This window comes from Salmo trutta, chromosome 35, assembly GCF_901001165.1.
Source record: "Salmo trutta chromosome 35, fSalTru1.1, whole genome shotgun sequence".
In the NCBI taxonomy this organism is placed as follows: Eukaryota; Metazoa; Chordata; class Actinopteri; order Salmoniformes; family Salmonidae; genus Salmo; species Salmo trutta.
Window position 1 is genome coordinate 7,531,490 of NC_042991.1, and position 27,309 is coordinate 7,558,798.

Below are 27,309 nucleotides of genomic sequence, written 5' to 3' on the forward strand. Positions count from 1 at the left end.
CCTCTTTGTGATGCTAGCTGTGTTCATTGGGGTTTGTAATGACAGACAAGCATCTGTGTGGCATGGTAGGTAAGATCCCACTTCTGGCACCAGTGGGGGCACATTATCGCTGAAATGAAGACCACCAGTCAGAATCTCCCATTGCCTACATGGCCTAGACCTAGATGTCTCTGATGCTTCAATTTGATTTCTTTTTTATGTCCGAAGGTTTGGTGTAGCCTCCAACTTATACAATTGTCTAAATAAACAGGGAAGCTGTCAATCTAGGCTGAAATCTTCCAGACAGTTCATGTTGAGCTGAAGTCTCATTTTGTTTCACACGTTTAGGCGACGCCAAAACAGAAACTCCTGTAAGCCGATGTTCTCATCATTTTTGCATTTTTGTCCCATGTGTAGCCTTGCAGTTGTCATGACTCATGACACAACTCTGATCTAATCTTTTGTCTTGTGCCTTTACCCCCCCCCCACTTCTCTGCCGCTTTCTTAATATTTGAAGTACATCATGTTTGTGTGTTTACCGCAGCGACAGTGAGACACACCCTGTTCTGTTTAAAAAGGCTCTGACTCCAGTTGCGACCCAAATGGCACCCTATTCCCTATATAGTGCACTACATTTGACCAGGTAAGTAGTGCATTTATATAGGGAATAGGGTGCCATTTTTGGAACGCACACCATATCAGTGCCCTGACCTACTATTATTGTGGAGACGGGGGATGACGTCATTGCTCTGGGAACTCTGGTGTCACGAGTGTGCAGTGCAGTATTAAACCAAATTTATTGCTCAGACGCATGTTGACGTGCTATGCAAGTGATTCCCAGGATCCCAGACGCGTTTATGTATTTGGGCACTTTATTCATGATTTAATGGTTCCACTCTCCTCTCAGTGACGGGCTGACATATCCAGTGTTTCCGCCGCAGTCATTTATGTGTCGCTGCACCTCGGCAAAAAAAAGATGGATCGTGAGAACATATTTTTGCCGAGGCGCACTTTGAAGATGTTAAGAACAGTCCACATAAAATGTTCCTCTGCAAACGAAACGAGAAATGAATAAAAGTCTGACTACCCCATAGAAGAGTAGTTTATCTATTTACCTAGTTGGTTTGTTGTTGTGGTGTGTTCTATTCGAGATAACTTGAATGCGTCTCAAGGAATGTTTGAGTACCATAGGGAGGGAAATGTGCATTCTGACAAGTAGTCAATGCACAAAGTCTTGCAATGGTGGGAAAAACAGCAGTTTTAATGGCTTTGTTAAAAAGAGGAGGATCCCAGTAGGGCTGTGGCGGTCACAAAATGTAGTCAGCCGGTGATTGTCAAGCAAATAACTGTTGGTCTCGCGGTAATTGACCGTTAATTAACATGAACACATTTAGCATCTCCTGCCTTCCACACATAGCCGACAAGCCACTGATGCAGACCTTTTGGAGCATCTACATTTTAAAAAGTATAATAAATCCATGTAATATAGCCTACACCTACACAATAAATCCATTTTTATTTTTTATTTTAGACAGGTCTAAAGAAGCATGATATGAAGAAAATGTAGTCTTTCAGAAGAACAGAATAGCATACTCTGAGTTGTCCAGATGTGGCTATGCCAAATGGCTGTGGGCTACACAAGTTCATTTAGCAGACAAGATTTGCTTAGAATTCCATTATTTTATAGTATGAAGAATGCAATTGAATAAAATATAAATATTTTCTCTAAACGATTTGAGCGGCTACTCTGTGAGCGGTTAACAAAGAAATGGGTATTCCTATGTGCTTAATTTAGAATTATTAATGTAACTTTAGTTGTTCTATAAACGTTGGGCAATGTTTTATTTTATATACATGTTAAGGCTGCATGATGCGACTCTAATGATGATTTGAAAAAAGTTGCTTGAATGGCATGAGCTCTGCTTTGTTTTTTTGCGCAGGCTGTACACACTTCATTAGTCTCTCATTCACAATTTGACAAGCACTTGATAATGCCTTGAATTTCCCAGCGGCATCCCCTTTGTGGCTGTATTGTACCCCAAAAAAATCCATGCCTTTGTTGTGCCCTTCTTCCTTAGTGCTGCACGTTCTCCATCACGTGATTGGGTCTTTCTCACAGGCTACAAGTGAAGACAGAAACATCGGGGACGCAGCTGCACGCGTCCTTATCCAAAAGGCTGTTTCTTATGCTGGCCATCATTCACAAGTGATATTGTCACCCATCAGACTATTCTTGATTTAATCTTGTCTTTACATATATGTGTGAAATTTGTTTTGATTTAGAATGGACCATTATCATGCACCTGTCTTGAAACGGGGGCAGCAGAAAAAATACCATGTCATCTATGCACTTAAATAGCGGATGGAGGACGCTTTTCCCGTGATTCGTTTTCATGCCATCCAGGAAGGCTATACTCCTATTGTAAAGAACAGCAATGTGCTTAATATTAGGAAAGTCGAGAAATAAATAATAGTAGCCTTGCCTATAGAAAGTTGATGGGATCCTCTTTTTAATAGAGGCCATCACTCTGTTTTCTCACGCAATTGCATAGCTTATAGAAATGTTGCACAATATGGGCTCTCATGAAGTGTTTGATTAGATTTTTGATACATTTGCATTGATGTCAGCGTGATTAGAGGGACAATAGAGTGCTGAGTACCAGGCAGTTATCAAGTTTGGTAGGCTACTAATGACCATGAGCCGCATCAGAGCTTGGAGAAGCCTAATTACCGTGACTAAACTGTCATGTGATATTTGACTGCCTTCATGACTCGTGACCACCGGTGTGGCGGTAATACGGTCACCGCAACAGCCCTACATCCTAGCTTTCCATTCCTAGCTTATTTATTTCTCAACTTTTAAATATGCGCAAACTGCATATTTTTAAACCCAGAGTTTTTAGCAGCACTATGGTTAAGCACATTACTGCTCAGCAAATTGCAGTGAGTGCATAGTGTAGAATGGAGCTATATGTAACACAGGTCAATTGTAGGGTAAAATGCCACCCAACCTCAAATGTTTTTGGGAGGGAGTGTCATAACAAATTGTGATGAGACTGATTACAATTTTAGTTGAGCAAGAGTAATGGTAACCAGGGAAAGTGTTTTGTGGGAAAATGGTGATATGAAGTGGTTTCTGTGAGAAGTACAGGCAGTGTTACCCCGGGTGGCTGTTTACCCCAAGTTACCCTAACAGGTAGGCCTCCATTATATTCACTGTGTTTGTGCAAATTTTTTGGGACATAAAGTTAATCAAAAGGATGCTAACTATTTCAAAGAGCACATATGGGATCTAGCAAATTATTAGCCCGATAGCAGATAGGCAACCCAACGCTTCAGCCCATAATGCTTCAGCCCATTTATTTATAGCTTCTATGCTCCATCAGCTACAGGTGATAGAATGCTTATTGCTAATAGCATATCTGGTAATATGGACCACACATAGGCTACAAGGCCTTCAGAAAGTACCCAACACCCCTTGACCTTTTCCACATTTTGTAATATTACAGCCTGAATTTAAAATTGATTCAATTTGGGGGTTTTTGTCACTGGCCAACACATGAGTTTTCATACATTTTGTTATATTACAGCCTGAATTTAAAATGGATTAAATGTGTTTGTTTTTGTCACTGGCCTACACACAATACCAGATAATGTCTAAGTGGAATTATGTTTTTTGAAAATGTTTACAAATGTATAAAAAATGAACAACTGAAATGTCTTGTGTCAATAAGTATTCAATCCCTTTTGTTATGGCAAGCTTAAATAAGTTCAGGAGTTAAAATGTGCTTAACAAGTCACATGATTTTTGAATGACTACCTCATCCCTGTACCCCACACATAGAATTGTCTGTATGGTCCCTCAGTCGAGCAGTGAATTTCAAACACTGATTCAACCACAAAGACCAGGAAGGTTTTCCAATGCCTTGCAAAGAAGGGCACTTATTGCTAGATGGGTGAAAAATAGGGCTGTACCCGACTAGAAAAATGTCTTAGTCAACGGAGAGTCGTCTGTTCTTACATTTTTAAAAGTGTATTTTCCCATGTATAGACGCATTTTAATCAAATCAAGCATATGCACTGAGCTTGCCTGATACTTTAAGCTCACTGTTTGAAGAAATAATTAAGACACGTAAATGACTAGAGGGAGTCCGGCAGCAATTGATTTGATTGTGCCGGGCTCAGACCAACAACAACAAAATGACAGTGAGTGACTGTGTGACTAGCACCCATTGTTTCTCTCCTCCCTGCCGCAGCGACCACCTCAGAACATCAACAGTGTTTATCGCGCTGTCCGTGTTGCTGAAACATAATTACAGCTATTTCTGACTGTAAGGTTCTGTTACCGAAATCCCTCATTTGTTCACAAAAAACATTCCCAATAGAGCAGGTATTCCCAAACTGGGGTAGGGTACGCGCAATGCCGTCGGAGGTACGCCAAATAAAAATGTGATTCACATTTTAAAAATATATAAAACATTTCTTCACATTTTCAAACGGTCTATTTATATTTTCGAACGGGGCTATACATTTGGGTGAGGTTATTTTCTCGCCTGAGTAGCCTCGTTTCACTGCCAAAAATAAAATTAAAGCAGCTAGTGTTCAGCGAAATAACAACGCAATGTCAAATACAGGTAGCCTAGTCAAATAATTAACATCCAATCACATTAACCGTTACTCTCTCGTGGGAAACCTTCACTCTTGTGCAGACATTTAGAAACAATGCATAAGAATTTGAAAGATATCCCACAGAAGTTTTTTGAGCGAGATTAAAGATGACATTTGAGTAGTAAGACATATGTAAAAGCAACAAATAATAATAAGAAGGGGCTAGAAGCTTCTCATATGGTGAGCTACCGAGTGGCTAGGACAGGCAAGCCCCATACTATTGTGGAGGACTTCATTATTCCTGCTGCCGTGGACATGGCTGGGATAATGCTGGGGGAAAAGGCCAAAAAAAACTATACAGACAATGTCTCCATCAAACAACACTGTTTCACGATGCATCAGTGACATGGCAGGAGATGTTTTGAAACAATTACTGCTACGCATACAAGCCAGTGAATTATATGCATTACAGCTGGATGAGTCAACAGATGTGGCGGGCTTGGCACAGCTCCTGGTATATGTCCGTTACATTAATGGGTGGTTAATTAAGGAAGACATCCTCTTCTGGAAACCAGGACAATATGAGAGGATAGTTTTAAAGTACTGGGCAGCTTTGTGACATCAAATGGCCTTTGGTGGTCAAGATGTGTTGGTATCTGTACAGATGGCGCAAAAGCCATGACAGGGAGACCTAGTGGAGTGGTAACGCACGTGCAAGCAGTTGCTCCCGACACTACTTGGGTACACTGCAGCATACACCGAGAGGCTTTTGCTGCCAAGGGAATGCCTGACAGCTTGAAAGACGTTTTGGACACAACAGTGAAAATGGTTAACTTTGTTAAAGCAAGTCCCCTGAACTTGTATATTTTCTGCATTATGCAATGACATGCAGCGACCATGTAATTATTTTACAACATACAGATGTGCGCTGGTTATCAAGGGGCAAAGTATTGACATGTTTTTTTTTTAATTGAGAGACGAGCTTAAAGTTGAGAGACGAGCTTAAAGTTTTCTTTACTGACCACTTGCAGGATGATGAGTTTCTCACACGACTGGCCTATCTTGGTGATCTGAATCTAGAATTTATAGGGACTCTCTGCAATTATATTCAATGTGGGACGAAATTGAGGCTATGATTTATAAGTTGGAGCTCTTCTCTGTCTGCATTAACAAGGACAACACACAGGTCTTTCCATCATTGTATGATTTTTTTTGTGTGCAAATGAACTCAAGCTTACGGACAATATCAAATGTGATACAGCGACGCATCTGAGTGAGTTGGGTGTGCAATTACGCAGGTACTTTCCCGAAACGGACGACATAAGCAGCTGGATTCGTTATCCCTTTTATGCCCTGCCTCCAGTCCACTTACTGATATCTGAACAAGAGAGCCTCATTGAAATTGCAACAAGCGATTCTTTGAAAATGTAATTTAATTAGAAGCTACTGCCAGATTTCTGGGTAGGGCTGCGCTCAGAGTATCCTGCCTTGGCAAATCGCGCTGTTAAGACACTGATGCCCTTTGCAACCACGTACCTATGTGAGTGAATTCTCGGCCCTCACTAGCATCAACTAAATACAGGCACAGACTGTGTGGAAAATGATATAAGACTCCAATACAACCCAACATTGCAGTGGTATGTGCATCCTTTCAAGCACACCCTTCTCATTAACCTGTGGTGAGTTATTTACAATTTTTGATGGACAAATAAGGTTTTCTATGTAAGATGGCTAAATAAGAGCTCTTTGTCACTTCCCACAAGCCAGGTTGTGACAAACTCACACTCATTCTTATGTTTAATAAATGTATCATATATTGTGTGTGTGTGTGTGGCAGGTTTACAATGATGGCAAAAAAACAACATTTGAGAGTGCGCTGACCCTGGTGCTAGAGGGGTACACAGCTGGATTTTGAATGTTTTAAGGGGTACGGGACTATAAAAAGTTTGGGAACCACTGCAATAGAGTACCACAGTATGAGTCATAATACCCATAAAATCTAGCGGTCAAACAGGGAAATTATTCCAATTTGTTTTTCCACCGTTCATTTTTCCCATAGGGGATTTTTAGAAACACTTCAAATAAGGACTGTGTTTCGTGTAGGTGTACCCTGGCGGGGCGTTTTGATAAACGTGTAAATCTCTCTAGGACAAGGTGTGAATGTAAATAGTCCGGGTGGCCATTTTGATGAATTGTTCAGCAGTCTTATGGCTTGTTAAGGAGCCTTTTGGGCCTGGACTTGGCACTCTGGTACCGCTTGCTGTGCAGTAGCAGAGAGAGCAGTCTATGACTTGGGTGACTGGTTAGGGGAGGGTTTGGCCGGGGTAGGCCGTCATTGTAAAAATAAGAATTTGTTCTTAACTGACTTGCCAAGTCAAATAAAAAGACTGGGGTTTTTACAATTTCTGGGGTCTTCCTCTGACACTGCCTAGCATATCGGTCCTGGATAGCAGGAAGCTTGGCCCCAGTGATGTACTAGGCCGTACGCACTACCCTCTGTAGTGCCTTGTACCGCCTTACGGTCGGATGCTAAGCAGTTACCATTCCAGGCGGTGACGCAACCGGTCAGGATGCTCTCAACGGTGCAGCTGTAGAACCTTTTGAGGATTTGGGGACCCATGCCAAATCTTTTCAGTCTCCTGAGGGGGAAAAGGTGTTGTCGTGCCCTCTTCACGAATGTCTTGGTGTGTTTTGGACCATGATAGTTTTGTTGGTGATGTGGACACCAAGGAACTTGACACTCTCGACCCGCTCCACTACAGCCCCGTCGATGTTAATGGGGGCCTGTTCGTCCCTCCTTTTTCCTGTAGTCCATGATCAGCTCCTTTTGTCTTGCTCACGTTGAGGGAGAGGTTGTTGTCCTGGCACCACACTGCCAGGTCTCTGACCTCCCTATAGGCTGTCTCATCGTTGTCGGTGATCAGGCCTACCTACCACTGTTGTGCCGTCAGCAAACTTGATGATGGTGTTGGAGTTGTGCTTGGCCATGCAGTTATGGGGTATTGTGTGTAGATGGGTGAGAAATATTATTTTCATCCATTTCGAATGGAGGTTCTGTTTTTTTAATGTATTAACATTTGTTTTTGGACAATAATTTCCTCCAGTTTAGATGGACGTCATATTCTATTTGTCTCCTCTTCTCGTTGGCTTATTATAGGGACAACGTTGTTTTTATTGATCTGTTTCAGTGTCAGAATAGTAGTCTACCCTGTAATTTGTCCTATGAAAGAAAATATATTCTGCTAATGTCTCCAGTCATATAAAATGTAGTAGAATTGCATGAAATGTCTTCAGAACAGGCCAAATTTTCCCCATGCAAAGAAAGTGTCTGATCTAGCCTGTTGCCTAGGCCCACTCTACGCTATACATGCCCAATCATGCATTGGACAGTCTTTTTTTATTTTTTTTATTTTTGCGAACAGTGATTGAGTTCTATTATTAGCCTAAATTATGACTATCCAATCTACTCATCACATTATGAATAGTAGGTTATGTTACGTAAGTCTGCAAATGCGATGATGCATGGAATGCTTTATTATAAAGGTGCAGTTTTTTTAATGGTGACAATTAGCTTCCCCCACCTTTTTCTCACGCAGTTGCTTATCCTATAGAAATGTTGCACAACATGAGCTCCTGGGCTCTCATGAAGTGTTTGATGTGATTTTTGATTGAATTTACATTGATGTCAGAGTGATAAGAGGGACAATAAGAGTGCTGAGTACCAGGCAGTTATCAAGTTTGGTAGGCTACTAATGACTATCAGCAACATCAGAGAAGCCTATTTACCGTGACTAAACGGTCATGTGGAATTTGACTGCGGTCATGACTCGTGACCGCTGGTGTGGCGGTAATAGGGTCACCTTAACAGCCCTGCTCTTTACATGACATGGACTTAAACATCTTAAAGAAGGATTTTTTAAGCCTTGAGACAATTGAGACATGAATTGTGTGCCATTCAGAGGTTGAATGGACAAGACAAAAGATTTAAGTGCCTTTTGAACGGGTTATGGTAGCAGGTGCCAGGCGCACCGGTTTGTGTCAGAAAATGCAACGCTGCAGGGTTTTTCACACTTAACAGTTTCCCGTGTGTATCAAGAATGGTCCACCACCCAAAGGACATCCAGCCAACTTGACACAACAGTGGGAAGCATTGGAGTCAACATGGGCCAGCATCCCTGTAGAACGTTTTCAACACCATGTAGAGCCCATGTTCTTATGAATTGAGGCTGTGCTGAGGGAAAAGGGGGGTGCAACTCAACATTAGGAAGGTGTTCCTAATGTTTTGCACACTCAGTGTATATCACACATGACAAAATTCATGTTATGGAAGTCCCCTTGGCAAAGCCTGGGGAGCTCACATGCTGCAGATTGTCTGATTCCTGGCCAAGTCTTTTAGTATTGCCACTCCTCCTCTCCTCTGCCTGTCCTCGTTCCACATCTGTGTACTGGAGACTGGAGAGCCCCTTGGCTGTGACATGAAGGGCCTGGTTACATTTTCATCTGTAATTTATAGGATGTTTTAAAGCTACTTGCAATTAAATGGCTAAAAGGTTATTTTTCTAAAGTTGCCTGGCTGGTTGATGCTTGGGTCACTCTAGTTCGAAGCAGCTGGGGTAGCAGCCTACTTAAAAGTACAGATTTCATTTTTGATAAGGGAACCACTGACTGTGCAGCTGTTTCCCCTGCCGCATTTGTACCCTAATTTGATTATTTATTTAACCAGGAAGTCCAGTTGAAATAAAGAATATCCAAATCCTTAGAGATCAAGAAGGCAGCTTTAGTTTAAATGAGTTAGAACTAGGGGTTGGAACTGGTTCAGGTAACAGAAGAGAAAAATGTTTTGTTCTTTTCCAGTTTTGAGGAACAGAACCGGAACAGCGTGAGAACTAGGGATGTTAATGGTTAACAGATCAGTCAGTCAGTTAGTTAGCCGGCCGAAAATAACAAGTCAAATCAAGTTGTATTTGTCACATGCGCCGAATACAACCTTACCGTGAAATGCTTACTTACAAGCCCTTAACCAACAATGCCGTTCAAGAAATAGAGTAAAGAAAATATTTACAAAATAAACTAAAGTAATTAAAAATATATATATATCAAAAAGTAACACAAGAAAATTACAACAATAATGAGACTATATTCAGGGGGTACCGGTACCGAGTCAATGTACGGGGGTAAAGGTTAGTCGAGGTAATTTGTAAAGTGACTATACGTAGATCATAAATAGTGAGTAGCAGCAGTGTAAAAACAAAGGGAGGGGGGTCAATGTAAATAGTCCGGGTGGCCATTTGATTATTTCTTCAGCAGTCTTATGGCTTGGGGCTAGAAGCTGTTAAGGAGCCTTTTGGTCCTAGACTGGTACAGCTTGCCGTACGGGGGCAGAGAGAACAGTCTATGACTTGAGTGACTGGAGTCTGACAACTTTTTGGGCCTTCTTCTGGCACTGCCTAGTATATAGGGTCATGAATGTCAGGAAGCTTGGCCCCGGTGATGTACTGGACCGTATGCACTAACCTCTGTAGCGCCTTCCGGTCAGATGCCGAGAAGTTGCCATACCAAGTGGTGGAACCTTTTGAGGATCTGGGGACCCATGCCAAATCTTTTCAGTCTTCTGAGGGGGAAAAGGTGTTGTCGTGCCCTCTTCACAACTGTCTTGGTGTGTTTGGACCATGATAGATTGTTGGTGATGTGGACACCAAGGAACTTGAAACTCTCGACCTGCTCCATTTCAACCCCGTCAATGTTAATGGGGGCCTGTTTGGCCCTCCTTTTCCTATAGTCCACGATCAGCTCCGTTGTCTTGCTCACGTTGAGGGAGAGGTTGTTGTCCTGGCACCACACTGCCAGCTCTCTGACCTCCTCCCTATAGGCTGTCTCAAGTATTCACCCTCTTGGCATTTTTCCTATTTTGTTGCCTTACAACCTGGAATTAAAATAGATTTTTTGGGGGAACATATTCCAGTCTGTGCTAGCAAAACAATCCTGTAGTGTAGCATCCACGTCATCTGACCAGTTACATATTGAGTCACTGGTACTTCCTGCTTTAGTTTTTGCTTGTTAGCAGGAATCAGGAGGATAGAATTATGGTCAGATTTTCCAAATGGAGGGCGAGGGAGAGCTTTGTATGCATGTCTGTGTGTGGAGTAAAGGTGGTCTAGAGTTTTTTTATCTCACAATAGAGGATTGCTATTGTCACGTTTTTTTAAGCTCTTAATGAAAAATGTCTGTTCCTTCCATGCATGGGGTTTTCTGTTAGCACTAATTTGACTATTTTCAATGAATTTAACTGTTTGTTAATGGGGGTTGGTTAGTTGTCAACAAAATTTACCGAAATGTTCATCCCTACTGGGATGAAAAACGCAACAAAGCACCCATGCAAAGCCCTCACTGTCACTGTCACATTTTAAATTAGAAAAGAAGGGATTAACTTTTTCAGTACTAGTTAAGGAAACTATAGTGATCTCCTTTCACATTGGATTTATTAAATACAAAATGGTAAGATCATTATTTCAAATGTGGTGCCGCTCTGCACGCACAAGCTTGTTAGCTAGCTAGCCTACTCTGGTCCAACTTTAAGCCAACTCTGAAGTTAAAAGAAATCCCTTCATGCCCAGGTGCTTCAAGCCAAACCTCCCCATCACCCTCTCTTGCTCTCTCTCTACCTGCAAATATCAGTCGCATCTTGTGCCCATCTTGTGCCCTACAACTATCGCTTGCCTGCTCCATAGCAAGCTGCTCTATCTGCACTGATTGGTGAACACATTTAATGTTGAGCTAAACATTTTTTTTTTAATATTCGATTTCAGATATTTAAAAAGGAACACAAAGGAACGATATAAACCATTACTTTTTGGGGGTTCTAACCGGTTCAGAACTTCATTTCGTTGGTCGGAACAGAATGGGTAAAAAGTATGGTTCTGTTCAGAACAAAACAATTGGAAAATAATTTTGGTTCCAACGGCTGGTTAGAACTGTTGAAGTCCACAGATAAGACGCGATTGTCCCGCGTCCCATTGTGACAGCTACACGTTTTCTCTACATTTGAATGTGATGACGGTTGGGGAAATTGCGCGAGCTGCGTCGAGAATTCCAAAAGTATGAAAGCCAAGATCTTACAAGGTCGAACTTATTATGAGGAACATCCTTCCAGTAGTGCTGTGAAAGGCCATTCCAAGATCTGGCCCCTCTCGCTCTCCCTCCTCTGGAGGTGGCATTTTTGTGTCATTACCTCACTCTGGCCGTAAATAATCCCTCTTATGGCTTCCAGATGTCCCCTCTCTCTGTACATCACAGCGCTGCATGGATGTGGGATCTACTGTCTCTCTCACTCAATTCAATTCAATAGACTATTGACATGGCAAGTTAAATTAAGTACACATAAAACAACAAAGATCGGGTTAACCGTAGTAGTAATAATAATAGTAGGCCTGGTAGTAGTGGTAATGCTATTAACAACATCTAATGAGAATAAGAATTAATAAAAGTAATAGTAGTAGACTTGTTTTAACATGACTGAGAAGCCACATGTCATGAAAGCCCAAACAAAACAAAATGGCAAATACTATTGTTACATTCTGTACTTTTCACTGGTGGTCCCTCGGGTTGTGGCAGGAGGAAGCGTACCGCATTTGGCTGCCAAAACTGCGCAGTTTTTTTCACCCAATATTTTTATTTTTTCTAGTTTCAAATTCTTTGTAGTGAATGATAATTTGGGGGAAAGAAAGATTCTCTTAGGTCTGAGTACACACTCTCTCCTCTACTGTACCTGTTTCAAGTACGGAGAGGGTAGAGCAAATATACATTGGCACATGTAGGCCAGTGCATATGGAGGGGGACTCGTTCAAATGAACACGTGCTTACGCACACAGGCCTAGGCTTACACAAACACACACACACACACAGTATTGAGAGTGCAGAGCCCTAGGGTGACGCCTGGTTACTGTATTGACCGTGACGCTTGTGTTTCTTTAGCTGAATGGACACACTTGTCTGCATTCTACAGTAGTACAACGGTTTCCTTCAGCTGCATCGTCTGTGGATAATAAACTCACTTCTTCTAATGGACCTAGATCTGTCTGATAATCTGTGTCTGGGATAAACCAGTCCGTCACTGGATTAGTTGGGCCTACTCATGTTTTTCCAGTTGCGCTGCATACGTAGTCACAGACAGTGCTTCTAACCAATGGAACTGAAAGTGTCATGGCCGTTTTGAGTGCATACTGTTATGTGCACTCTGTTCTGCTGACAGTGAAGTCACTTAGTTTGAAAGCTTTTGCAAAACCGCCGGGGACAAAACAAAGACGCCAAGTCAGTCATCGTTTGGTTGGATATTCACGTTTAAAGCGCCACACCTTGTCATAGCAACCGTAGCTATGTTTAGCCGACCCGTATATTTTGATAGTTAGTAAAGCTGTATAGTCAGAACTGTAAGGCCTTTTGTCTGAAGCTCGGAGTAAAAAGGGCGGGATGACACAATGTACATAACATTAATTCACTGTTAGACAAAACAGCACGTGACCCTTGGGTACATTTGAGCGAGACTGGTGTTGTTTGTGTGTCCGAGACCGCTTGTGTCTAGGCCTAGTTACTGTGTCAATGCAACAAGTAAAGAAGTGGTGGTGGTGATACTGGGGCGTTATAGTGATTGGAGAAAAGCCCAGTGTGTGCCAAGCTAAGCGTCGGCTCGTTCTACTTCCCACAATGTGGACGGACATAAGGAAAATAGACCCTTGTGAAATATTTGTTGAAACCCCAGAAATTGTTCATGCCATTTTTCCGAGTTCACAGGAATTACCCGTGACTCGCTCCGTTGAGAAGTGGTCATCAGAAACAGAGATTATGCTACAGGACTGGTATTCCGTGGCGCGTTGTCAGAGCATGCGCAGAACAGCTGGCAGGCATATTCACGGTCATTTTCAACCTCTCCTTGTCCCAGTCTGTAATCCTCACATCTTAAGCTGACCACCATCATTCCTGTTCCCAAAAACGTTAAGGTTTCATGCCACAAAGACTACTGCCCTGTAGCACTCATTACTCACTATAATCATAAAGTGCTTTGAAAGGCTGGTTATGGCCCACATCAACTCCATCATCCCAGACACCCTAGACCCACTCCAATTTTCATACCGCCCAACAGATCTATAGACGATACAATCTCAATTGCACTCCACACTGCCCTCACCCACCTAGATAAGAGGGAAATCCTATGTGTGAGAATGCTGTTCATTGATTACAGCTCAGCGGTTAACACCATTTTCCCCTCCGAGCACGTCCACATCGACGTGGGCTGCGGTGGAGCGAGTCGACAGCTTCAAGTTCCTTAATGGTCCACACGTGCTCACAGTCGTGAAGGAGGTGCAACAGCGCCTCTTCCCCCTCAGGAGGTTGAAAAGGTTTGGCATGGGACCTCTAATCCTCAAAAAGCTCTACAGCTGAGACCATCTTGACTGGCTGCATCACTGGTTGGTATGCCAACAGCAACGCCCTCGATCGCATGGCGCTACAGAGGGTGGCGAGGACAGCCCAGTACATCACTATCCTGCCATCCAGGAACTCTATATCAGGTGGCGTGAAAGGAATGGCTGGAAAATCATTAGACTCCAGCCACTGCCATACAGACAGTTTTTTTCTGCTTCCTGAACAGCTTATCTCCAAGCCATGAGACTTCAAAAATAGTCCCTGTAGCCATTTTGTTAGCTATCTGAGTTGACCCCATTTTTAAAAAACTTTTTTTACTGTCTCTATGCACACTCACAGGACTCTACACATTCACACACACACTGACACTCCATCTCACGCACACACACCCTTCATTTACTCACACACACGCACACACATTTATACTGACTCTAAGCACACACACTCACATACAATCATAATATACGCTGCTGCTACTCTGTTTATCATATATCCTAATGCCTAGTCAGCTTACCCCTATACATACACTACATGACCAACAGTATCGTTGAACATCTCATTCCAAAATCATGGGCGTTAATATGTAGGTGGTCCCCCCTTTGCCTCTATAACAGCCTCCATTCTTCTGGGAAGGCTTTCCGCTAGATGTTGCAACATTGCTGTGGGGACTTGCTTCCATTCAGCCACAAGCACATTAGTGAGGATGGGCGATTAGGCCTGGCTCGCTGTCGGCGTTTCAATTTATCCCAAAGGTGTTCGATGGGGTTGAGGTCAGGATTCTGCAGGCCAGCCAAGTTCTTCCACGCCGATCTCAACAAACCATTTCTGTATAGACCTCACTTTGTGCATGGGGGCATTGTCATGCTGGAACAGGGAAGGGCCTTCCTCAAACTGTTGCTACAAAGTTGGAATCGCAGAATCGTCTAGAATGTCATTGTATGCTGCAGCGTTAAGATTTCCCTTCACTGGAACTAAGGGGCCCGAGCCATGAAAACCAGCCCCAAACCCTTATTCGTCCTCCACTAAACTTTACAGTTAGCACTATGCATTGGGACAGGTAGCGTTCTCCTGGCATCTGCCAAACACAGATATGTCCGTCGGACTGCCCGATGGTGAAGCGTGATTCACCACTCCAGAGAACTCGTTTCCACTGCTTCAGAGTCCAATGGCGGCAAGCTTTACACCACTGCAGCCGACACTTGGCATTGCGCATGGTGATCTTAGGCTTGTGTTGGGCTTCACAGCCATGGAAACCCATTTAATGAAGCTCCCGACGAACCGTTCTTGTGCTGACGTTGCTTCCAGAGGCAGTTTGGAAATTGGTAGTGAGTGTTGCAACCGAGGACAGACAATTTTTACACGCTTCAGCACTCCGCTGTCCCATTCTGTGAGCTTGTGTGGCCTACCACTTCGCGGATGAGCCGTTGTTGCTCCTAGACGTTTCCACTTCACAATAACAGCACTTACAGTTGACCAGGGCAGACATTTGACGAACTAACTTGTTGGAAAGGTGGCATTCTATGACGGTGCCCTGTTGAAAGTCACTGAGCTCTTCAGTAAGGTCATTCTACTGCCAATGTTTGTCTATGGAGATTGCATGGCTCTGTGCTACATTTTACACACCTGTTAGCAACGGTGTTGCTGTGTTAGCCAAATTCACAAATTTGAAGGGTGTCCACATACTTTTGTATGTACGTTATAGTGTATCTACCTCTATCAGTCCAGTATCCCTGCACATTGTAAATATGGTATTGGAACTGACCCTGTATATACAGTAGCTTACTTAGTTCTCGTGTTCTTCTCCTTTTTTTCTTGTGTGTTTTTGTTCTATCTTGTTATTTTTTTGTCCTACATTGATATTGAGTACTGCATTGTTGGGTTTCCAGCTTGCTAGAAAAGCATTTCACTGTACTTGTGCACGTGGCATTAACTTGATGTGCACTCTTACAGTATATTTAAACACTGAAGAAGTGACATCGGTATTCGTATTCGTCATACCACACTGAGCAACTGAAAGCCCTGCCTTTCCTTTCCTTTATCAGTAAAGGTTGTTGTTGGGCGGTGGTTTGGTCTAGTGTTGTTCTCTGGCTGGCTGTGACCCTCGCTGGGATTCTGACAGGGGAGCCAAGGGCCTCTCTGGATAAGCCTGGCACATGATGACAGTGCCAGGATGGAACACTAACCAGTGGACGAAGGAAGGAATGAATGAATGAATGAATGAATGAATGAATGAATATTTGATGTGACCCATGTATTCTGATTGTGCAAAAGGGTCCACCTAAGCAAAATGCTGCACAGATCATCAGCTCCATCCATCAGTAGGTCCATGCTATATCCTAACATATAGGCATTTAATAGGTCTGTATTACGTTCAAGTGTATCCAATCTGCTGCTCGGTAGTCTGACCCTGCTGAACCAACTAACCAACTGGCAGTCTACCTCAGGTTTAATGGAGGATCCAGAGTAAAAAAGGAAGTGGGTGAATGTCCTTCCTCTACAAAGTAGGGAAAATGCTGCTTGTCTGTGGACTCCGGATTACGTTTGTGAGTCACCCAGAACCCTAGGCTAGGTCAAATGTAAGGGTAACACTAGACAGTTTTTTATAACTGCCCTCTGCACTTCCAGACCACTGTGGTTAACTATAAAGATCTCAGCGGTCATGATCACAGATTGACCCTATATAAACCCCTCCGCATACAGGACTGACAGGCAGGAGGACACTCACCGGAAATCATTACTAGTGGCCAAATCCGTTTGAGTTCGATCACTATTTGACAGCATCACCTTCTGATTTGAACGAAACCTTCCGTACAAATTTGCCCTTTGTAGAAGTGCTCAGGAAGTGACTTTTTTTGGATCTAAATGCCAAGACATTAAAGAAATAAAGGTGCTCAAAGTTGACTTATTTTGCATACCCCGAGACATCTATGTTTTCATCACTGGGAAAGATAAAGGGTTAAGATTGATATCATTTAAAAGCTTACAGTGACCCCAAAAAAATATTAGATTTACATTTTTTTACCTTACATTTATCTAAAAACACAAACTCAAAAATAAAAGACAATTCGCTGATGTTGCAGCTTAGACCCTATTTTATATCAGGTTGGAGGTCCACACATAAGGTAATGTTGACTTGAATGGGAATATCTCTAGTTTTTAATTATACTGTCAATCCTCCATAGTAAACCTATTGAAATCATATAAATATAGATAATATAATACACATGACAACCATTTATGTAGACATTCGACGGTTGGTGGAATGACAGCCATCTTTGTGGTAGTAATTACAACATTTAAATGTCAACGGTGTACCTGCAGTGGTATGAGGGGATGGGTCCATTCTATGAATGATATTTCTATGATTTGAAATGACACCCATCTTGTATTCAAGAGCATGTTGTGTCTCAATCAATGATTTATATATAGACTAGATAACCAGTGGCTTCAAAGGCCAATATATAGTATCCCCAATCCAGGGTTTATATACATCACTGGTCTCAACTGATGATGGGCACAACACAAAAACGTCAGATGTAAAGTAGGGTCTAAGCTACAACATATGCAAATATAAAAAAATGGGAGTAAACATTTTTTTTTGATAATTGACGTTAAAGGTAAAAAATGTTTTATTAAAAAACAACCCTGTTTGTAATCTTTTAAATGAGGATGTACTCAACCGTTTATCTTTTCCAGTGATGAAGACATGGAGGTCTCATTGTATGGTGGGGTATGCAAAATGGGTCAACTTTGAGCAACTTTACCTCCTGAATGTTTTTGGCATTCAGGTCCAAAATAATCACGCTCTGACCACTACTTCCATGGGCAAACATGTATGGACAGTTTTGTTTCAATCAAACGGAATGCCATCAACAAATTATTACATTCAAATGGATTTACCTGTGTTTTTTGCCACTTGCTTTGTGTCAGATTTTTAGTATCCACCTAAAAATGTATTTCTGATTTGCTGTTTTATTGTTTTAGGAATTGAATCATGATGATGCACAGCTATTTTAGTTTGCGTATTCTCAGGTCAAGTTCAATAGTCCCCAGAATTCTAACCTCTCTCTCTCTCTCTCCTCCTGCAGCCAAACCGTTCACTTCCAAGGTGAAACAGATGCGCCTGCACAAAGAGGACTTTGAGATCCTCAAGGTGATTGGACGAGGAGCCTTTGGAGAGGTATGCTTTTTTTTTTGTGCTTTTTTTTTTGTTGTTGTTGTACTTTTTTATAACCTTATTTCACCAGGAAGTATTTTTGAAGTTTGAACCTCAATAGAAAGCTTGCAAGACATCAGCAAAGAAAAAGCATTTCAAGTGTAGCCTACATAGGGCCTAGAGACAATCACAACAACAGAACAATGCATGCAAAGACAATATAGTTCCTCAAGAATCTGGGCAATTGTGTGTGTGTGTGTGTGTGTGTGTGTGTGTGTGTGTGTGTGTGTGTGTGTGTGTGTGTGTGTGTGTGTGTGTGTATATATATACATCTATATCTATATCTATATCTATATATCTCTCTCTCACACACACACACACACACACACACACACACACACACACACACACACACACACACACACACACATAAATATATATTGCTATATATATATATATATATATATATACTATTTGATAGTTGGTGCACATAGTGTGATCCCAGCAGCAAGGAATGGGTCACTAGGCCACATGCTATATGCATGACTCCACATGTAAGAGAATGCTTTAATCTTTTCCTCACCGTCGTTGTGAAAGATTTTCTATAAAAAAATGAAACTAAAACCGAACCTTATTTTTCTTCTTCGCGGCTCGAGGGCATGAGTTGAAATATAGTTATTATTATGTCTTCTACTGCGAGTGACGTCAAACCTGGGGAATGTTGGAGAGCTAGCAATGGCAGCAGAAACTCAGCCGTGTAAGGTTACATGACAAATGGTCTTTGTATATTATAGCTAGCTAGGCTAGCTGCTGTGCTGCTGGCAGGCCTGGGTTCAATACTATTTGAAATCATTTCAAATAGCCTCATTTATCTGTGGTTGATTGAGCTTGGCTTGCTTCATGGACCAATAGAATAGTTCAAACTGGCAAACCCCACCCATCTGACACGGCAAAAAAAACGAAATCGAATTTTGTCACATGCACCGAATACAATGAAAGGTCGAAGGGTCAGTGCAAGATGGGGTCAGTGCAGATAGTTTGGGTATCCATTAATTGACTATTTAGCAGTCTCATGGCTATTTAGCAGTCTCATGGCTTGGGGGTTAAAGCTGTCTTGGCGCCTGTTTGTTCCAAGCAGGTTAGAGAAAATGCTCAAAGTATTTGAAAGATTTTGAATAGTGTTTGAACCCACGTGTGGTGGAATGGGTTGGTTGGAGCGCTACCCAGTGCTGAGGCCCATATGGCCTGTTTCAGACCCTTTTTTATTGGGATTTTAATTCACAGTGAATGAAAGAATAACATGTTTGTGCCCTGGTCCTTAGCCCCGTGTCAGGCTAGCAGCGGGGTCCGCTCGTGCTAGAGCTATTTCTGTGGCTCTGACGTTAGCTAAGCTACAGCCTCACAGTTGACTCTCTACTTATTGTATTTCTGATATAGGCCCCTGTGGTGTACCGTACCTCTTCTCACGCCTTGTGTTGAGGTAGGCCTAAAGGCTTCCTTCCGCAAGCTTCGGTTCGGCTGGAGTCTAGTCAAACTCGGCTAGGCGAACTGAACGAGTGTATTTGTATACACCCTTAAAAGACCTTCGCTTGAAAAACGAGAAAAAAGCGGCATTAGTACTGTTTGTCCATCTTGAAACTCTGTAGCCAGTATACCCTTCCTCAGAATAGTCAGACTTAATCTAAGATACAGTAATACAAGCGATCTGTCTGTTTTTGCCAAGGAGATCTTAGTCGCACAGTTTTACATCTAACCAAGATGTTTGGGGCAGTATTTCTCAAGTGAAAAATGTGCATGAAAACGAGTCGTCTATCTTTGAATGACAACAAACACTTCATTGAAGAATCCCTACTGTTGACCAATCACCGACTCAGGGATGTAGACTTCGGCTTCTGAATTTTGGTTTGCCTCAAAAAAGAATTTTGTGTCCACGAACAGCCGAATAAACCCTTGCCGAAGGCCAAAACGAACAAAATTTCGTCATAACATATGCACAAAGTGTTCCGAACTGTTTTGGATGGGAAGCATGCGGACGCCTTTAGTCTCTGTGCCTCCTGTGCTGTGTCATGCAGGCCTGTGTATTTCATATAGCCTAGCCTACATGCTATCCAAATCTACTGAGCTGACTGGAAAAGCAGCAACAAAGTAAGTGGCTGGATTTGTTTAATTCATAAAAACATATTTACAATCACAGGCCTATTCAGTTCACTATACATTTTCAGGCCTATTCACAACGACAACAACCGTATCTATTGGTAGGCAGGCAAAGACATAGCTTAGGCCTAGATCTATGTAATGATTATGAAGTCATCATGATATTAAGGTCTCTGGCCAGAGGTCCATCTTATGTCTTTCCAGTGATAAGCCATCATAGTGTAACCAGTATTTCCCCATTATTCATTTAGCAGCGACACACCGGAAAAAAAAAATTGATTTTTTTTTTCTCATAATGCCGCAGGAAGACCCCATTCCCAGTAGCAGTTTTGCAAAATTCTGGAAAATGTCCTTGTTACTTTTTATTTATTTTTGAGGAATACTCCTAAGAGGTATTTCTGAAAAAGTTTTCCAAAGTTCTCCTGTTTTCCATAGATACCAGTTGGAGAATTACATAAATCGGGAGGGAATAAGCAGGGAGGGAATCCTCAAAATGGGATTTCAGAAAAAACCTGTGAAATCTGATAAAGGTACAGGAAAATCTGGCAACCCTATGGAAGAGTGTGGAGTGGGAAGCTGTGGAAACAGAAAAGAGAACATATTATGAGCAGGATGTTTTTATTTCGTCTCCCCATTGTCAACTGAGAGAGAGATGGCGTCTGTCTGTGCGCTGGGAGAGAGAGCTTGGCATCAATGTGTGTGATGTTTTGGCTCTCCTGACGAATGTATTTTTCTTTATATCACTACAGCATAGAGCAGCCAGTCAGCCACCCTGCATGTCAAGCTCTCACACACATGTTTGAGTGGTGAAAGCTAAGAAAACAGGGAGAGAGGGAGTATACGCTATACACAGGGCCAGTGCCAAGAACAGTCCTCTCCTCTCCTTTCCCCCCATCAGTTCACCAGGAGGAAACCCAAACAGCAGGGGAATGTTAGATTTGCATTTAGCGTTCATTCTTTTTCTCCAGTTCATTTAATGGACTACAGACTACAGGGTTTTTGTGTGTGTTGCATGTAATTTTCTCTGTGTGTGTGTGTGTGTGTGTGTGTGTGTGTGTGTGTGTGTGTGTGCGTGCATTGTGTATGTGTGTGCACATGCATGCTTCCTTGTGTTTGTGGGACTGAGTGGATGATTGGTGGTTTAAATTCCTCCCATGGCGGACGGAGGGAGTTGCGGAGAAGCTGAAGTGAAAAAGGCTTTCTCTTGTGTCTTCTGGCAGGCAGACAGGCAGGCAGGAGGGAGGAATCCTGCTAGCTGAAGTCATCTGGCCTTGCTCCGGTTGCAACTCAACTCGTTTTAGGAATGCTCTTGTTTACTACACTCAGGCCTAACAATGGGGGCTGCCTGTGGTTGCGTCAGAGACGTTAGCACTTAGCAGTAGCTTAACTAGCTAGGTGTCCTATCCTTGCTGGGTCGTTCCGTTTGATTTCAATCACTTTTTGACCGTACCCCTTTGGTTTGAGCGAAACTTTCTATACATATTTGCCCATGGTAGTAGTGTTTTTTTGCATACCCTATCATGAGTTATTCATGTCTTAATCACTGAAAAAGGTAAACGGTTAAGTTTGATATAGTTTAAAGCTTACAGAGTTGTCAAACTATTTTGTAATAAAAAAAACAATTAAATTATCCTTTAACATCAATTATCTAAACGCGTAAACTTTATTTTAATTTTAAAAATTTTCACATGTTCTAGTTTAGACCCTACTTAACATAATCTGAGTTTCTTGTATTGTGCCCGCCATCAGTTGAGACACAGCATACTTTTGAATACAGGGTGGGCGTCATTGCAATCATAGAAATATAATTAATAGTATGGACATATCCCTTCAGACCACTGCAATTAGCTGGTACATCATTGACATTTTTAATTTGAATTGACATGGTTACTTCCAATTACTACCACAAAGATGGCCGTCGGTCCAACCACCGTCGAATATCAACTAAAATAGGGATGTCTTTTCTAGTATCTACATTTCTATGATTTTAATAGGTTTCCTATGGCAAATTGACAGTATAATTTAAAACAACTGATATTCCCATTCAAGTCAACATTCTCTGATGTGTGGACCTCCAACCATCTTTGTGCTACCATTTGAAAGTTTACATTTTGATTTTTACCATTTTAGTAGTATGACATCCACCCTGTATTCAAGACCATGCTGTGCCCCAACCGATGGCGGGCGGTTGGGGCCCAACCGACTCTATTTTACCTCGGATGATGTAAAATAGAGTCTAAGCTAAACATATTTGAAAAATGAAGATATTTATTGTTAAAGGGGGGAATTTTTTATTTATTTATTTAAAGACATGTTTTTGAAATAATTCTAAAATCGTTTGACAGCCCTGTTTTTAAGCTTTTAAATGATATCAAACTCAACCCTTTATATTTTCCAGTGATGAAGACATGGATATCTCATGGTATGGTGTGATATGCAAAATGGGTACACTTTGATCACCTTTATCTTCTAAATGTTTTTGCATATAGGTCCAAAAAGTTACTTTCCAACCACTTCTACCATGGGTAATAGGTATAAAAAGTTGAGTACAAGTCAAAAGGTATGAGGTCAAAAAGTTATTGAAATCAAATGGAACTACCCTGCTGCAAGCCAGTTTGAAATCAGTGTATTTGCGCGACTGTAAGTGGTACGTCAAGGCCCTTGAGCTGAAAGGATCCCAGCTGTGTGTGTGTGTGTGTGTGTGTGTGTGTGTGTGTGTGTGTGTGTGTGTGTGTGTGTGTGTGTGTGTGTGTGTGTGTGTGTGTGTGTGTGTGTGTGTAAGAGGATCCAGGTGGTGTGTCTCAGGGGTCACTACCTCTGTGTCCGAGGTCACTTCCTGTCCCTCTTCCTTTCTCCTCCTCTGACTGTATGGACGTATTTCATTCCACAAAGATGTTCCCTTCTCCCCTCGTTCACTCCCCTTCCCGGTTCTAATAGGAGTGGGTCATGTTCAGTAGGGAGAACGTTCTGAAACTAAGGGAAACAGAGATTCTACCTGAACTTCGTCCTTCGGTTTCGCCCTATTGAACATGACAGGGTAGATGTAATGAATATGGTGGATGGAAACTTTTCTCTCATATCCTCTAACTCTCCCTCTCTCCTCTGTTTCCTGTAGGTTGCTGTGGTCAAAGTGAAGAATGCAGACAAGGTGTTTGCCATGAAGATCCTCAACAAGTGGGAGATGCTGAAGAGAGCAGAGGTGAGCACTGGCTACATGCTAACAGCCATAACATTACAGCATTATTCAGGGATAAATGCTAACAACAGCAATAGCTCATTCCATGGAAGGCCTAGTGTCTGCTGATCTTTGTTTTTTACTGTCAATTAAGACCTAAACAACCAGGTAAGGGGAGTTCCTAATTAATTAGTGACCTTCATCAATCAAGTACAAGGGTAGGAGCGAAAATCCGCAGACACTCGGCACTCCGTGGAATGAGTTTGATAGATGTGCTTTACAGCATTCCTCAGGGCTACATACTAACAGCCATTGCATTTAGGTTTGGGCGGTATCCAGATTTTCATACCGTCTCTGTACCATACCGGGGTATACGGTACTACCGAATGTGCACACAAGGGGTGGTAATAATTGTTACTATTTTATTTATAAAAAAAAAAAATTTAAGCACAAAACAATTTAACATCTAGCCACTGAGCTAGCAAGTGAGGCAAACCAAATGCATAGCTGGAGCCTTGACCTGGATATATTTTATTTGACACATCTTCGGATTTCTTATAGTTGTACTTAACTTATAAGCAGTGGCGTAGCATGCAGCCCCTGTGAGGTGTGGCTGCCCTGCAACCGCCCCAAAATTATTGTTATTATTGTGGTTTAACGGTATTGAAAATAATACAGTTAAGTATTTTGAAATACCCTGGTATACAGTATAAACGCGATATTGCCCAAGCCGAATTTCATTACAACACGACTCCGGGCTAAATGCTAACTGGAGATAGCATTATGTAACTCTGGCTTTTGCATAAAACATGCATTACATAGAACATGCGAAGCAAGATTTTAATAAAAAAATGTCATTACAAGTCTCAAGTTTAGAATAATAAATGTGAATTTGATTACATAAGTTTTTTGGGGGTTTTTACCATGTGAGGTGTGTACAGTGTATCTGTTACTGTGCTGTGCTTTTCTCATTGGCCTCCCCTGACGGTTATGCAGACGTTCACAGTGGTCCCTGTGTGTGTGTGTGTGTGTGTGTGCGCTTGCCCGTGCGCGTGTTTGTGTGTAGCAGTTCCCAGAACTACCCATTGTGTGTCTTGACATGGGAAACTGTCTGCAATAACAAACCCTCAGTCTCAAACCCATCTTCTACTACTACTACTACTACTACTACTACTACTACTACTACTACTACTACTACTACAACAACAACAACGAATGTTGGCACCTGCTCATTCCAAACTCATAGACATTAATATAGAGTAATATACACTCTTCTGGGAAGCCTTTCCAGTAGATGTTGGAACATTGCTGTGGGGACTTCCATTCAGTCACATGAGCATTAGTGAGGTCGGGCAGTGATGTTGGCTGATTAGGCCTGGCTCGCAGTCAGCGTTCCAATTCATCCGAAAGGTGTTCGATGGGGTTGAGGTCAGGGCTCTGTGCAGGCCAGTCAAGTTCTTCCACACCAACCTCGACAAACCATTTCTCTATGGACCTTGCTTTGTGCATGGGGGCATTGTCATGCTGAAACAGGAAAGGGTCTTCCCCAAACTGTTGCCACAAAGTTGGAAGCACAGTATTGTCTAGAATGTCATTGTATGCTGTATCATTAAGATTTCCCTTCACTGGATCTAAGGGGCTGAGCTCGAACCATGGAAAAACAGCCCCAGACCATTATTCCTCCTCCACCAAACTTTACAGTTAGCACTATGCATTGGGGCATGTAGTGTTCTCCTGGCATCCGCCAAACCCAGATTTGTCCGTCGGACTGCCAGATGGTGAAGCGTGATTTATCACTCCAGAGAACACGTTTCAACTGCTCTAGAGTCCAATGGCGACGAGCTTTACACCACTCCAGCCGACACTAGGCATTGCGCATGGTGATTTTAGGCTTGTTTGCTGCTGCTCAGCCATGGAAAACCATTTCATGAAGTTCCTGTTGTGCTGTCGTTGCTTCCAGAGGAAATTTGGAACTTGGTAGTGAGTGTCACAACCGAGGACAGATGACTTTTACGTGCTACATGCTTCAGCACTCTGCGGTCCTGTTCTGTGAGCTTGTGTGGCCTACCACTTTGCGGCTGAGCCGTTGTTGCTCCTAAATATTTCCACTTCACAATAACAGCACATATAGTTTACCTGGGCAGCTCTAGCAGGGCAGAAATTTGATTAACTGACTTGTTGGAAAGGTGGCATCCTATGACTGTGCCCTGTTGAAAGTCACTGAGCTCTTCAGTAAGGCCGTTCTACTACCAACGTTTGTCTATTGAGGTTGCACGGCTCTGTGCTTGGTTTTATATAACTGTCAGTAACGGGTTTTGCTGAAATAGCCAAACCCACCAATTTGAAGGGGTGTCCACATACTTTTTTATATATAGTGTAGTCTAGCTACAGGCAGAGGACAGAGGCTGGCTTGCTCATAGAGTTAGAATGAGCTTTGTCCATACGGATGGAAAATATACATTTGACTGTGTAATAAGTTTGTTAGAAAGTGTAATTGAATTGATATACTTAATTGATCCCAAAACATTCTGAAAGGGGGTTTCTCACATAGAGGTAGACTCAATAGATTCTATTTCTGTGGTTCCCACCACTAGCAGACACAGGAATTCATTATACACTTGTTGGAACAGTGCTTGACTTCGATTGAAATCGGTGCTGGCACTCATTTCCTTTATATTTAGGTGAAGGAACTCTGCAATACTTTTTAGCTGGTATTCTATAAGAGGTGCAGGAAGTCAAGCGGAAGCAAATTTGAGGTGCTGGTCCTCAGTTCCGGTGAGCTCCTGCCCAAAAGAAGCACTGGGTTGGACCAAATAATGATGAGTTCCAGTGAGTTCCAATGAGAGTAGCTACATTCTATTCATTATCTTTGTATGACGGTTGTCCTCTCCCTCAGACGGCGTGTTTCCGGGAGGAGCGGGACGTGCTGGTGAACGGGGACAGCCAGTGGATCACCACCCTGCACTACGCCTTCCAGGACGACAACAACCTGGTAAGATCTCCACTAACTTCAAATGTTTCAAAGGCTTTCAATATACTGTATGTCAATCAGTTTCATATGGTGACCACTTGAGCATTAGTTGGGTAAATGTATAGTGACGGGTCAGTTGATTAACTAAGCAGCATTCTAATGGACTCTCATTGGCTTCCACTGTTGCGCCGACTGCCCTTCCCCTTTCACATTTCAAGGCTTGCGTCGCAAATGGCGCCCTTTACCCTTTACCCTTTTGCCCCTACTTTTTACTGGGGCAAAAGGCTCTGGTCATAAGTAGTGCAATATATAGAGAACGGGATGCTGTTTGGGATGTACACAAGCTGTGAAGAGGCAGGATGAAAGAAATAATAGGATGACAGTTAACGTTAAAGGAGTGATGGAGTAGGCTGAAAGAATGGCAGGATGAGAAAGGAGAGTAAGGAGAAGGGGGTAGAACCTGAAGAAGGTAAGTTCGGAAGATGGAGGGGGAAAAAGTTGAGGAATACAGAGAGTGTTAATTGTGCAATATTATTATCACTACATTGTCAGTGATATTAACATTATTACTTTCCCCTCTCTACAGTATCTGGTGATGGATTATTATGTGGGTGGGGACCTGCTCACCCTGCTTAGTAAGTTTGAAGACAGGTTGCCGGAGGACATGGCTAGATTCTACCTAGCTGAGATGGTCCTGGCTATTGACTCAGTGCACCAACTGCACTATGTCCACAGGTGAGTCACACACACACACACACACACACACACACACACACACACACACGAGCGTTTGTTAATGTGTGTTGTATTAATGACTCATGAAGACTCATTTTTCCAAGCCACCTGTAT

At 42.4% G+C, this 27,309-nt stretch overlaps 1 protein-coding gene across 7 annotated transcripts in view; it reads left to right on the forward strand.

Annotated features, from left to right (window-relative positions):
- Positions 1-27,309, forward strand: part of cdc42bpab (CDC42 binding protein kinase alpha (DMPK-like) b) — a 92,743-nt gene that overhangs the window by 13,851 nt on the left and 51,583 nt on the right. For all 7 annotated transcript variants that reach the window (XM_029733160.1, XM_029733158.1, XM_029733154.1 and 4 more), the window contains exons 2-5: positions 18,093-18,184; positions 23,430-23,513; positions 26,386-26,481; positions 27,047-27,195. In XM_029733160.1, coding sequence (XP_029589020.1) covers positions 18,093-18,184; positions 23,430-23,513; positions 26,386-26,481; positions 27,047-27,195 — 421 coding nt within the window. The remainder of the gene's footprint in view (positions 1-18,092; positions 18,185-23,429; positions 23,514-26,385; positions 26,482-27,046; positions 27,196-27,309) is intronic.